This window comes from Equus asinus, chromosome 12 (genome assembly GCF_041296235.1).
Source record: "Equus asinus isolate D_3611 breed Donkey chromosome 12, EquAss-T2T_v2, whole genome shotgun sequence".
Taxonomy (NCBI): domain Eukaryota; kingdom Metazoa; phylum Chordata; class Mammalia; order Perissodactyla; family Equidae; genus Equus; species Equus asinus.
This window is the reverse complement of record NC_091801.1, coordinates 50,264,946-50,279,648: the sequence shown is the minus strand read 5'-3', so window position 1 is coordinate 50,279,648 and position 14,703 is coordinate 50,264,946. Positions and strand designations below refer to the sequence as shown.

At 36.0% G+C, this 14,703-nt stretch overlaps 1 protein-coding gene across 7 annotated transcripts in view; it reads left to right on the top strand.

The window, feature by feature from the left end:
• UBR5 (ubiquitin protein ligase E3 component n-recognin 5) overlaps positions 1–14,703 on the top strand; it is a 122,879-nt gene that overhangs the window by 82,649 nt on the left and 25,527 nt on the right. For all 7 annotated transcript variants that reach the window (XM_044743869.2, XM_044743868.2, XM_044743867.2 and 4 more), the window contains 13 exons: positions 2,925–3,022; positions 3,818–3,966; positions 4,482–4,573; positions 5,792–5,938; positions 6,031–6,149; positions 6,263–6,389; positions 6,487–6,616; positions 7,728–7,888; positions 8,007–8,246; positions 12,027–12,150; positions 12,747–12,858; positions 13,957–14,088; positions 14,281–14,538. In XM_044743869.2, the coding sequence (XP_044599804.1) occupies positions 2,925–3,022; positions 3,818–3,966; positions 4,482–4,573; positions 5,792–5,938; positions 6,031–6,149; positions 6,263–6,389; positions 6,487–6,616; positions 7,728–7,888; positions 8,007–8,246; positions 12,027–12,150; positions 12,747–12,858; positions 13,957–14,088; positions 14,281–14,538 (1,889 nt within the window). The remainder of the gene's footprint in view (positions 1–2,924; positions 3,023–3,817; positions 3,967–4,481; positions 4,574–5,791; positions 5,939–6,030; positions 6,150–6,262; positions 6,390–6,486; positions 6,617–7,727; positions 7,889–8,006; positions 8,247–12,026; positions 12,151–12,746; positions 12,859–13,956; positions 14,089–14,280; positions 14,539–14,703) is intronic.

Sequence of the window (14,703 nt, the reverse complement as noted above, 5' to 3'; positions counted from 1 at the left end):
TGTACCAAACTCTACTTGCAGTAACTCTTTTAATTCTAGCAATAAGCATCTGGAGTAGGTAATATTATCCCCATTTCACATTTGAAGAAACAGGCTTAGAGGTTAATTAACTTGCCCAGAGTCACAAAACTCTAGTAAGTGGTATAGCTGGAGTTCCAACCCTAGTTCATCTCTTGATTCCAGAACTGAAACTCTCACTCATCACCTTTATGCCACCTCCCCATAATTAAGTACAAGAAAGTGTTTTGAGTTTTTTATTTTTGAGGGCAAGTTTTTATGTTTAAACCTTATTGACCTTATGATGAAAATGACCCATTTTATGAATTTATGATTACTGTAATGAATGCTGCCCCACTAGTATAAAAAAAAAAAAGTCATTGGCTTATAAGTAAAGTTAGTACTACAGAGGCAGCTTAGTGATTTATTAGTGGTGTGATACATAGATAAAAATGTATATACAAATACAGTGTAACTTTCTATTTTTTTCTCAGTTGTCATTTTTAGTTGCTTTTTATGGTGTTTTTAAGCAATATCCTCTTTGTATAATTTCCTCAGAATCATTTGGTGGTGTTTAACAATTTACCATATGTTCTTATTCGTTTTCTCTTTGTTTTTAATCCATTTTGCATTTCTGTAATTAATTTATATTTCACTAATCCTTTAATTTAGTATATTCATAATGGTTGATTTTTTCCCCCTTTATATGAGAAAATATGTAAAATATCTGGAAAACTCTCAATATGTCATTCCATTAATAAGCTGGTAGTCATGGCAGCTTTGAAACAAATTAGAGGAGAGGCAAAGTTTTTTTTCCTGACTTTTAGGTGATAAGCATGGAGATTCTCAAATTGGTCTTTTTTTCCCTAATAAAATTTCCTAAGTGGGGGGCTGGCCCAGCAATTAAGTGTGCATGTTCCGCTTCAGTGGCCCAGGGTTCACCAGTTCAGATCCTGGGTGTGGACATGGCACCACTTGGCAAGCCATGCCGTGGCAGGCATCCCACATACAAAGCAGAGGAAGCTGGGCACGTATGTTAGCTCAGGGCCAGTCTTCCTCAGCAAAAAGAGGAGGATTGGCAGCTGTTAGCTCAGGGCTAATCTTCCTCAGGGAAAAAAAAAAATTCCCTAAGTGGTGTATTTGGAAATAAGTTACCATATAGATGACTCAGTTAAGAAAAGTTTTATTCTTAATTGTGTTTGGCAATATATAAGAATACGTCAGAGCTCTGAATCTCTGTTTGAGCATAATGGTGATAGAGGTGCATATGTGTTGAGGATGAAGGATTTGAAAAAAGTATATTCATTATTTTCAATTTAAGGGTCCCCCCCAACCTCCCTCCAATCCCAGGTGTGGGTGGTTGGATTTTGTTTTTATAATATAAGCTAAAGAAAGTAAATTTTGATAAAATCATCCTGGTTACTAAAGATGCAAAGTATTCTATTATTCTCAACCAACTCATACTTAATGTGAGGAGAGAAGTAGTATGAAGCTTTTTTTGGTATGTTGTTTTGTTTTTAATTAAAAGTGTGGACATGTTTTTTAAAAAATGAAAAACATTGCACTGCGGAAACTTTAAAACTTTATCTCTGCTGTCTGGTAACCCATAATTAAATTGGGGTATATATTAGACATTTGTAACATGTACATTAATTTGGGGTAGGAGGGATACGTAAGTGTATTTTGGAGTAAACCGCAGGGAGAAATGTGTTTATTCTGTTTTAGGTAGCTTTATGAAGATGAAGCTTGAGTAGAGCCATGAGGAGGAATAGGAAGGGAAAAGAATGAGCAACAACATAGACATGGAGAAGTATAAATATTTTCAGCAACAGCGATTCATTCAATTAAAAGTGGAGGATTAGAAGAGGTGAACAATAGCCAGTGAATCTGGAAAATTAGGTTAAAACCACCACTTTGGTTTCTGTTCGTTGGGCTCGCATCTTCTGAATAACGGTTTTGGTTAGACTGTAATAGAACCAAAGTGGAGTTAAAAGAATAATAGTGTGATAATGGTATAAAAAAGGATTAAAATAGGCAAGAGTAGAGACTAGAATAGAGGCTATGTTTTGTATGTCTACCTGGAGCCTTTAATATCTGTGTTGTAATAGCTGAACTAATGAGTTGTTGAAAGTGAAAAGAAAGATTAGTTGCAATAGTAAAAAACTGATTTAGAAGGAAGACTTCATGAAGAATGCAAGTTTTTGTCTTAGTTTCTTAGTTGACTGCCATAGATAAATCAGGTAGAGAGCAGGTTTGGGGAGAAAGATTATTTTTGGTTGTTAGACATGTTGAATGTGAGGTATCACTGGGAAATCCCAAGTAGACTTGTCAAGTAATCAGGTGTAGATGTTGGAACTATATTATCATCATAGAAGTGGTAGTTGCTCTGGTGGATGAGAGGGAGGCACAAATGGTTGAGGACTGAATTTTGGGAAATGCACAGGATCCAGGAGGGAGTAGAAATTCAGTGAAGAATATCCAAGGTACATTTTTAAGAGAAGATGCATGATAATAATAGCTAATCTTTATTGAGTACGTGTTATTTGCTAGGCATTGTGCTAAAAGCTTTTGAAGCAATAGTTCATTTAATCCTTATCGCAATTGTATAAGATAGAGCCTGTTACTATCCCCACATCTAGAAAGTATTAGTTTGACTTTAGAGCCCTTGCTAATCTATTCTTTAGTGTCACTAAGGCCAAGAAAGGAGAGTGTGGTTTAGAGAGTCAAGGACTCTACAGAGGTGGTTTTCTTTCTTAAATGTGGTAATATGAGGCCAGAAAATACCACCAATGATTTTTTTTGAGTGGTGGGACATTAATTAATATAACAAAACTAGTTTTTGTTTCATTAGGAACAGATTTTTTTTTTATAACCAGGAAGGACAAGAGTTAGTAAAATATTTTAATGTACAGTTTTTCTCATTTTAGGGATGCAAGAGGAATGACCCCATTTATGTCAGCTGTAAGTGGCCGAGCTTATCCCGCTGCAATTACCATCTTAGAAACAGCCCAGAAAATTGCAAAAGGTAATTTATTTCAAGTCTTCAATGAGTTCTTATTTTTTAATTTGAATATATTCTCTTCTGTACATAAAATTTCATAATTATTCAGACCTAATTTTTATATATAAAAATAATTGATTAGAAACTATCAAGAGAATTCTTTTGTGTATGTGTAAAATTCGTGTGTTTTTACTTTTTTAAAGTATATTGTATCTTCTAACTTTCCATCAAAAAGAAGCTGGTATAAATTTCTTAAATTAAAAACAAATTCCATAATGAATAGTTAATGACTAGTCTTTTGAAAATGAAGATGGATAGAACCTGTCAGTGGTTAATTGGTGGTAATGGTAAAATTTTATAGAAATAATAGGCCAAATGTCTTATTGTTCTTCAGACTTGGAATTCCTGCTTAATAGCAAGCATTAAAGAGTATCAGTTCCTGCCATCCAGCCTTTAAAAGATTAAAGTGATTATCTTTTTAAAAATACTGGCTATAAATAATTTATGTGATTGTCTATAATTTGTTAAATAGAGCTAGAACTCGAATCTTCACTGTATAACGCAGAGTTAAGGATTCAGGCAGCTGACGTGTGGTTTGTGTAACCCTCCTATGTGCTTATGATATAATTACACTTTGTAGCTGAATTGATTGGATTTCCTTGTACGTGGACTTTGTATATCAATTTTTAAAATTAATATATAGTAGTTTCTGATTTATACTGTGTAAATGTTAGAGCTTATCCATTTGAGGAAAGTAGTAGATGGCTGGGACTAGGTCCTTTCTTAATATATGAACTATTGTGTTCTTAATCTTTTTAGCTGAAGTATCCTCAAGTGAAAAAGAGGAAGATGTATTTATGGGAATGGTTTGCCCATCAGGTACCAACCCTGATGACTCTCCTTTGTATGTCTTATGTTGTAATGATACCTGCAGTTTCACATGGACTGGAGCAGAGCACATTAACCAGGTCAGTTATTTTATATTTCCTTATGTTGTTTATGCTATCTTCAGGTTTTCTTCTTTTCCCTTTGACCATCGTTAGAGTTATAGTTTAGCTTTGGAATTACAAGTCTGATATTTCCTTTTACTCTGAGTTATAAAATTCTCCAAAGAAAATTAATTTTTATTTAATTCTTAAATGTGACAGGAGTTGATTGTTAAATTAGTTATGAAATACTATGAAAATTAGAAATGTTAATGGGGTAGTATAATCGGATCCACAACTCTTGATAGAGATTTCATAACCATAATTCCTTTCTTTGGATGATACAAATTATTTTTGCCTTACTGGTAATATTTGATTTTTATTTATATAATATTGTAAAATGCATATTCATTGTACCCATCGAGGACTCTTTGTTTCCAGAGCACATTAATTTTGCTTTGCTGTCGTGATTGAATTGTTTTAGAAAATACCAGAAATAATCATTAGGTGAGATATATGTATTATTATTCTTTTAAAAAGTATACTCTTAATTTTAGGATATTTTTGAGTGTCGAACTTGTGGCTTGCTGGAGTCACTCTGTTGTTGTACAGAATGTGCACGGGTTTGTCATAAAGGTCATGATTGCAAGTGAGTACAACTCTAGTTTTTTTTGCTTTAATATTATAAACTGTTTAGATTCATATTGCTGTATTAAAATAATCTGTACCAAGTCATATTTTAATTGTTTCATAATTCAGAAAGCATGAGGTTTTCTCAGGTTGTCCTCTTTGAGCTAATTTATGTAATAAAATGTGATTCTTGATTTAAAGTGTACTTTCAAATGTTTGCTAATTCTAATGTAGCCCTCTTTAAATAAAAGTAGGCTAATATGCTAAGGAATATGTGATCATACATTGTGACTAGGATCAGATTAGTCTTTTGAGAAACATATCTACAGAGTATTTTCGTCTATATTCTCCAGCCAGTCTCTGGCCTCCTGCAGTCGGGTCTACCAGCAGGAAATTGCTGCAGGCAGTAAGAGAAGCATGGTGAATGTTAAGCCTGGGCCTTATTTACTTCTTAAACTAGATGTAATAACCTTTCACCCAGCAATAGAGTTACCATGGCTAGTTTGTTAGTTTTTACAGACCTAAGAAGCAAAACACCCCTGCCCCAGCACTAACATTTGTAGTGTCTCAGTCTTAATAGGAACATCAGCTTAACTGCTACACATGTGTAGATGTTATAGTCAATAGAGACTTGGTTTGTAGAAACCATCTGTTGTGCTTTAAAATAAGCAATTATATAAGACAAGTGGAAAATTTTTAGAGATATTGCATTATTTGTGACTTTTATTAAAAGAATTTTAAATAATATGTTTGTCTTCCTTATTTTAAACATCTAAAAGTGATAATATATTTATTCCCGATTGCTTACTAATTGTACTCATTGGCTAGATGCTAGGGGGGTGGTGACAAAATAGTCCCTGTCCTCACAGGATTTGCCGTCCTTTCTGAGGACACAAACAAGAAACACCTGCCCATAAGGTGTTAGGGCCCATTAGTGTACATAGGAGGGCCGCTTAAACTGAACTGGGGCTGTGGGATTAGGGGAGACTTGCCAGGAAGTGGACATACCCGAGTCATGACAAGATCCCTCTTCTCATGAGAGTTTTGTGTTGCTTTATAGACTTCATACCACTAAGTAATCCTTCTTGTTATGTATACTTTAACAGTTATACTTCACATTTAAAAATTAACAAGGATTCTATCTGGTTTCCATGAGTTAGGCTTCCATAATTTCAATGTAGAGCTTTGTATTTGTTTTAAATTTCGATTTTTGTACTTGTGTATGAATTCTTTCTAGACTCAAACGGACATCACCCACAGCCTATTGTGATTGTTGGGAGAAATGTAAATGTAAAACTCTAATTGCTGGACAGAAGTCTGCTCGTCTTGATCTGCTCTATCGCCTGCTTACTGCTACTAATCTAGTCACTCTGCCAAACAGCAGGCAAGTGGGATTTTTAGGACATAAATTAAGTTGAAAAAGCACAGCACATCCAAATAGCCTTTCCCCCCTCACAACAATCTTCCGTTTTGCAGGGGAGAGCACCTCTTACTCTTTTTAGTGCAGACAGTTGCAAGGCAGACAGTAGAGCACTGCCAGTACAGACCTCCTCGAATCAGGGAGGATCGGAACCGGAAAACAGCGAATCCTGAAGGTGAGTGAATTTGACAGTTACGACGTTGGAATGTTTATTTGTAACTGTAAAGGTAATAAACATTCACAATTACATTTATTTCTGTCTTAGCCAATGTTTCTTTTCCTTTTTAGATTCAGATATGCCTGATCATGATTTAGAGCCCCCAAGGTTTGCCCAGCTTGCATTGGAGCGTGTTCTACAGGACTGGAATGCTTTAAAATCCATGATTATGTTTGGGTCACAGGAGAATAAAGATCCGTATGTATTCACTAGAAACTCTTTAGATTTATGCATTTGGCATGTTAGTCTAGGCAATCACAGTGCATTCTCTTCTGTCTTTCCTTCCACCCTCAAGTCTCAGTGCCAGCAGTAGGATAGGCCATCTTTTGCCAGAAGAGCAAGTGTACCTCAATCAGCAAAGTGGCACAATCCGGCTGGACTGTTTCACTCATTGCCTTATAGTGAAGTGCACAGCAGATATTTTGGTAAGTCCTTTGACTATTTATTTACAAGCATATGAAAAGGATGTTTTTCCTACTCGGCTTCCCGTAATTTTACTAATCCAAACTCGTAAGCACTGATAAACTCTAATTAAACAGTACATGAAGGGGAATGGAATTTTGGGGGTGATTTAAATATCTCAGTTAACAGCAGAAGCTCCTTTCATTCTAAATAAAGATCTTAAAATGTGTTTAAAATACAACAGTATAAAAATACATGGAGCAGTGTTCAAAACTAATAGTAACTCAGTGCAAAATTTTTTTCAGCACACCTTTTTGCTATGAAATTAGAGAACAATATAAACTAGAAAACCCAGTGCTGATGAGGTTATGGTAAAACGAACACCTCAGACACTCATGGAGTGGCATTGCATTTGGTACTCTTTTGGAAAACAAATTGGTAGCGTCAAGAGCTGTAAAAATATTGTCCTCAGAACTTGTCGTAAAGAAATAATTTATGGTATGAGAAAGAAAAAAATCATGTCACAGAATAATGTAAAATTAAGAAATGGAAATACTTTATGAATCTAATAACAATGGACTATTGAATCAATTATAGCCCAACCACTTACTGAAATGTAGTGCAGCAATTTAAAAGTTAAAAGGTTAAGTAATATTTTAAAAAAAACAGAGAAAACAGAACATGAAATTGGGTGTTCTCTGTAATTAATATCTATATGATAGATGCTACGTAGAAATGAGAGGAAGTAATAATGGTTACGTGAGAGGGATGGAATTAGGAACTTATTAATCTAAGTATCTGAATTTGCTTTGCTATTTCAGTAATTACCCTATATTGAGTGAAATATATTCTTCTGATTTATTTGGTAGTCTTCTAAATGTTAATTGATATACATAGGACTATGCGACTAAAAACAAGAAATCAGACATTTAAGACCCACTGTAGGTCAATCACAGTGGTAGGCATGTGGCATAAATTAATCACTGATGTTGTAAATGTTTGGTTAAATTTATTTTGAGATTTTTATTATGAAATGTTAGTACTGAATAAAATGTTAGAAGTTTTTACTTTATGAATGTGTAAACATTTTATGACACGTCTCCATGTTAATAGAGTGATTACAATTTTTTAAAGCTTCTAGATACTCTACTAGGTACCCTAGTGAAAGAACTCCAAAACAAATATACACCTGGACGTAGAGAAGAAGCTATTGCTGTGACAATGAGGTTTTTGCGTTCAGTAGCAAGAGTTTTTGTCATTCTTAGTGTGGAAATGGCTTCATCCAAAAAGAAAAAGTAAGACATCCTTTTTGATTTTGGCTTTTATATCATTTTGCACACATTTCTTGTGTTAACGATATGATATATGAGAGAGGATTCATAAAAGATTCCTATATTTTCCTTTTTGCTCTAGCAACTTTATTCCACAGCCAATTGGAAAATGCAAGCGTGTATTCCAAGCGCTGCTACCTTATGCTGTGGAAGAACTGTGCAACGTAGCTGAGTCGCTGATTGTTCCTGTCAGGATGGGGATTGCTCGCCCAACTGCACCTTTTACTCTGGCTAGCACTAGCATAGATGCCATGCAAGGCAGTGAAGAATTATTTTCAGTGGAGCCCCTGCCACCACGACCATCATCTGATCAGTCTAGCAGGTAAATTTCTATGTGGTAACAGATTGTGATTAATTCTTCCTCTGGAAATGTCATGTTTGGCTTACTAAAACCTTTGCTTAAATACTCCAATAGTATACATGTTCATTTGTGTGACAAATGGTGAAGATTTTACTTTGGAATATGTGAAAGCACGTTAAAAATTATCTATGTCTACATACCTAAGGTAATATACATATTGTGAGTGTTGTTTTTGGTTTGGAAAGGCACTATTTTTATTATGCCAATAAAGTAATCTGGTAAGAATGTTTATTTTAGGCTTCTGTAGACATCATTAATTTTTGTTTTTTCTTACCTTTAAATGTAGCCTGCTGTAAGACCAAGCTGAGAAATGAAAAGACCATTTAACTTTCTCTGTCCAAAGGCTTGGGCTAGTGGGGCAGCTTGTTGCTGTGTAATCTAAATAGCCGGAATGCTGGGATTTTTTAATATTCTCTACAGCAACCTTATCTGAGATAAGGCTAGAATAACTCAATAATAAAAAGTTTCTAGTGATAAGATTATTCTTAAATCTCATTCATCTTTTCCATTTGTTTGATAGTTTCCTTAACTAGACTGTAAGTTTGTTGAGTCAGAATGTTTAGAAACTGACACGTTCTGGTGTCTTTCAGCACAGTGCTTCTTGAACTTTAATATGCATGCAAATCACTTGGGGATCTTATTAAAATGGAGAGACTGATTCTGGACGTCTGGGTGGGGCTTGAGATTTCTGTATTTCTTATAAACTCTCACTGCCGATGCTGCTGATTTAAGGGCCACATTTTTGAGTTGTAAGGCTCTAGCAAATATTTATTTTATTTGGTTTTCTCTAGTCTGATTTTGTTACTGTGTGTACGTGTAATAATGTTTTAATAAGGATCTTTAGGTACCTAAAGCCCCCTTTTCCTCTTTTCTGGAAACATCTGTGTGTTAAGGATGGCCTGCTGTAGTGTTTGGGACACTTCCCAAGACTTCATCCCTGGGTTTCATCTGGGTTGGTGTTGAGTATCTGCTCTCTCACTGTTCTCCTTACTACTCTATATGCCAGTCTATGTGTCCTAACTTTTCCGTTATTCTCAGGTCTCCTAAGATGTCCTGGAATCTAAATCCAGATTTGTCTGTCAAAGCTCTCATATGGTAGCCTTGTCACTGATACACTTCCAGGATTTGCTGAAAACTTGTAAATCAAGCTGCATATGTATAAGGCTTGCCAAATATATCCAGTATATCCAGTGTTTCTACCAGCAAAATCTCCTTGGGCTCCATATGATGTTCCTGATCCTGTGAGAAAACCCCCTAATTACTTAAGTGGTATTACCTTATGAATTCTTTGTACCCTTTCCTTGGTTTTGTTCCAGAACATAAAATTTTTTTTTATCCATTGAGCAGATTTTGGGATCATATCATCTCATCTCTGAACAGTGCCCATGAACCTGTTCCTGCTTAGTTTCAGGTTTTTGTGTTACCTTGCCCTGCTTCATAGTCTTTTTAGTTGTGCACTCTTAAGCTCCATTCCTCTTGGTTGATTCTTGGGCCAATCTCTCATGTCTTCCCAGAAGGAGATCTCATTTGATAATCAAGAGATAATAGTGCCAATGTTTTCTACAACTGTTGATATAATATAGAAGTCTTCCATTGTAATAGAGTACAGTCACTTCTTCTCATAAGGGTGTATTTTGACCAGTGTTCCAAGCATGTCTTAAATAAAAAGTATCCACTGACTAGTCCCTGGGATTTCCCTTGTGTTGGATGGTAGATGGTGTATATCACTCCATTGAGTGTAAAGTCTTGAGTTTCGTAGTTTTGCTGATTCTGTTGCTTCCCTCCACCTCTTTAAAACTCTTATGTCCTTACTAACTAATCTTTTTATACTCTATCTCCATGCCTCATATAACAACCGTTACTGAAATTTTAGTATGAACTAGAAACTTCCTAAGCATTGTAGATGCGTTACTTCTTTTAATCTTCCCAGTAACTCATAGATACCCACTATCATCCTAATTTTAAAAGTGAAGAAACTGAGGCTCAGAAAGGTTAGTAACTTGTCCTAGGTCACACAGCTATTAAAGTTTAGAGATATTTAGAGATAGTTCTAGACAGATATTTTCCTTTTTCCTGTACTCCTGAATATTAGATGCAGAGTAGAGAGAGAAATTGCTGCTTGGTGCTTATTGTTAGTGTTGAGGCATTGGGTTAATCAGCATGGAAGCCCACCCTGCCTCATAGTGCAAATTGCAGTCCTAAACTCTGAAGAGATGTTTTTCCTGTCTCCCCAGACTGTCTCCTGTGAGATCTGTGGTTCCTTGAAACTCTTCTAGCCTAAGACACATCAGCAGATGCCTTTGGTGTAAATGGTGGCACCATTACTCTCAAGCTGATTCAGTGTGATTGTTTCCCTTTATCACCAGGATTCTGGTGCTTTGTTTTTGCTTTAATATTTTATCTAGCATATTTAGGCGTTCCATGCCAGGAGGGATTTCTCTGCACAGTCTGGCAAATTGCCAGAAATAAGTCCACAGATTTCAGGACTCTGGTGCTTCATCGTGCCGGGAAGTCTAGTGGGAAAAACGTTGAATTGTGGTGTGAAAAAAACTGAAGTTCCATTTCTCAATGGGGAGTTATATTTTGTTTATTGGCAGTGTCATACGTACTAAGCACATAACTTCTTAAAGTAGCTACTTTGGATGTTTGTTCCAGGTTTTTTTTTTTTTCTTTAACTCATTAATTGTGGCTTCACACAATGTTGACTTTTGTTTTTAATATTGAAAAACAAAAATGTTTGACATCTTAGTGATTGGAAATAACCTTTTCATCTCTTCACATTTTCTTTGAGCCTCTCTCTTCACATGCTTTGTAATTATTCACTGTCTGAATTACCAGTTACTTAGTTAAATTTCTAGTATTAAACAGCATATTGAGACTGCTTGTCTGTTTATTTGAAGTCAGCCTGGTTTGATTCTTGTTTCTCAGAGCAGCTGAGGTGAGGAAAGAACAGTATCAGTGTAAACACTTACAGGTCCTTTAACTGTAGTCTCTTTTAGACTCTGTTTCTCAATCTGTAAATAAAGGATAATAGTTAGGTCACAGGGTTATTTATTTAGCACCATCTTCTTATCTCAGACCTGCATTTTAAGCTGCATTCTCTGGATTCTCCCCTTCTGTCCAAGGGGAGGCATCTGTCTTTTCTTGGCTGTTTCCAAGTCAGATTTTTAGGAAAGTGAAACTATTTTGTGACCCCACCTTTCATTATGATTCTATTTTAAAATCATACTTATGAACTGATGTTTTTTTCCCCCACACACATCAGCAAGTCAATGGTTAATAAGCTGATGCAAAGTAGGTCATGTTAGGTCTCTTAAAGAGTAGATCACTTGTCTTAAGCATACTTGTTAATGGATGAATGCTGCTCTGGGAGCCTTTGGAAATTGAAAACTGCTAGTGTTACAAGCAATAGAAAAGGAAAAATCTTCCCTATGGAATATATTTCAGTGGGAGAGACTCATAAAAGTATGTGCACTAATGCCGATTTGAAATGACCTACTAAAAAGTAAAAACAATTCTGAGATATTTGTTAAATCTCTATGGTAAAATAATTTCTTTGGGGTTCATATTTTCTGATATACTATAGATGAATTGTTGTTGGATTCCAGGAATTTTTAGGTCAGATTTAAAATAGCATCCTAGCAAGTGAATCACAGCGAATAACACTGAGAAACGTAAAAGTCTGTGATGTGTGTCAGAGCTGTGGCGGCAGTGCACTCATAAACTCCTGATTCCGTACAGCTCCAGTCAGTCTCAGTCATCCTACATCATCCGGAATCCACAGCAGAGGCGCATCAGCCAGTCGCAGCCTGTTCGGGGCAGAGACGAAGAACAGGATGATATTGTTTCGGCAGACGTGGAAGAGGTGGTGTTAATTGTTTTAACTGTGGTAGATGAGAGGCTTTTATTTGGGAGGGAAGGGAAAGTAGTCATTAGCTTACCACTATTAGATGTATTTGCTTCCAGCTTTTAGACTTTTGTTGTATGTTCTCATTTGTGGTTTTGCATTTTAAAAATATTTTAATGATCCTTGATTTACTGGTTAATATGAAATTGGTAACATAAACTTGTTTTTAATTAAGCGTTAATAGAAAAGATATTCTCAATGTTAAAAAGAGTTTTAGTAGTTTTGTGCAATGTATGTGAAGGGAGAGGGGATACTGCATATTTAATAGGTACATTTTATAATTGTGGAAGCTTACAAAAATACTCTCCACATAATTGTTATATTTCTAATTTTAAGACTTTACACATAAACAGTAATCATAAGCTTTGGGATATGTTGACATGATTTTTGATAGCAAATTGTCACTAGCAAATGAAGATTTTCGAAACTGCTTAGTGTTACAATTCCCCATAGTTAGGGATCTTTATATTGTAGTTTACTAATTACTGTGAAGGAACACTGGTAGAGATACGGTTTATTATGTACTTTGTATACAAATAAGATTCTGGATTTAGGTTGAGGTGGTGGAGGGTGTGGCTGGAGAAGAGGATCATCATGATGAACAGGAAGAACATGGGGAAGAAAACGCTGAGGCAGAAGGACAACACGATGAGCATGATGAAGACGGTATGCAGGTTATTTGAGAAATTATTCAATACGAATAAATCAGGTACCTTTAAAGAGAGAGATTATATGTATGAAATAATTTATCCTCTCCTCCCTTTACCTTTTGGTTTAAGTCACTTTCTCTTTTCTTTCTTTCTTTTTTTTGGTGAGGAAGATTGTCCCTGAGCTATCATCTTTGCCATTCTTCCTCTATTTTGTATGTGGGATGCCACCATAGCATGGCTTGACGAGCGGTGTGTAGGTCTGCGCCCAGGATCTGAACCTTTGAACCCTGGGCCACTGAAGTGGAGTCTGCGAACTTACCCACTACGCCACTGGGACAGTCCCACTTTCTCTTTTCTTAAAAGAGTTTTAGAAATTAAAATAATCATAACTACATTAGGAAACATTTGGAAATTAGAGAAAAGGATAACAAATGACCCATAATCTCATCCAGACACTAACAGTTTGTATTTTTACTTTAGTCTTCCCCTGTACTACCCCATTCCCATGCATGTCTTTTAGATACTGTATGTATAATCTGTATGACTTTCTTTTTTCACTTAGAATAATCATTTTGGCCTTTCTGCTACATAGTTATCATAACCATTCTTATTAGTAGTCATAGGATAGACTTTCTGGGGATCAGCTTTTTTGAGGTGTCATTGACATACAATAAACTGCACATATTTAAAATTTATAAATTTTACGTGTTTTGCCATGTATGTGTATATATATATAACCCGTAAAAATATAGAAGATAGACACTTTTAACTTCCTTCCCCTTTTGCAATCCCAATATGTAAAATAGATGAAAATGGAGCAGTGGACCTAGCCCAGAGCTCTGCCCACTGGCTAAAGTCTTCTTCCCCAGCACTTTATACCTAAGGCTGTGCAGGACAGATTTTGAATTGCTATGTAATGGTCCACTGAATCCCATAATTTACCAAGTCATTCTTCTGTTAAGCAGGCAGTTATGCTCACTGTAGTAGTTATCACTTCTCTCTGCCCTTCCCTTCTTAGTTCCCACCATTGTTACACGCTGGCTTATTAGACACTGTCTTGATCCACAGTGAGTTTGTACTTTTTTTCTTCTTCTTCTTTAAATATATTTTCTAGGGAGTGACATGGAGCTAGACTTGCTGGCAGCAGCTGAAACTGAAAGTGACAGTGAAAGTAACCATAGCAACCAAGATAATGCTAGTGGGCGTAGAAGTGTTGTCACTGCAGCAACAGCTGGCTCAGAAGCAGGTATATTACCTTATTTTGGCAACTTCTTGCTTATACTAAGGATATGTGTGTATTCAGCACAAATTGGTTAAACTATACTCAGTATGATATGCACCAGGGTGGCTAAGCATTTTTATAACTTCATTCTTTCCCCCTATAGATTAAATATCAACAAACTTACAGTGGTTTTGGTTTTAAAAATGAAAAATATAGGTGCGAGCAGTGTTCCTGCCTTCTTTTCTGAAGATGATTCGCAATCAAATGACTCAAGTGATTCTGATAGCAGCAGTAGTCAGAGCGATGACATAGAACAGGAGACCTTTATGCTTGATGAGCCGTTAGAGAGAACCACGAATAGCTCTCATGCCAACGGTGCTGCCCAAGCTCCCCGTTCCATGCAGTGGGCTGTCCGCAACACCCAGCATCAGCGGGCAGCCAGTACAGCCCCTTCCAGCACATCCACACCAGCAGGCAAGTCTAAAAACTTGGTATTCCCAAGAGTGCCTAAAATAGATTTTTAAAATTATGCATGTTCATCCTAGAGAACAAATAGTTTCATAATAGTTCTTTTGTTTTGCTGAGTTCAAATACAAAAATTATTTATGTGTGCTTAGAGCAAGGTTCTCAGCCCCTGCA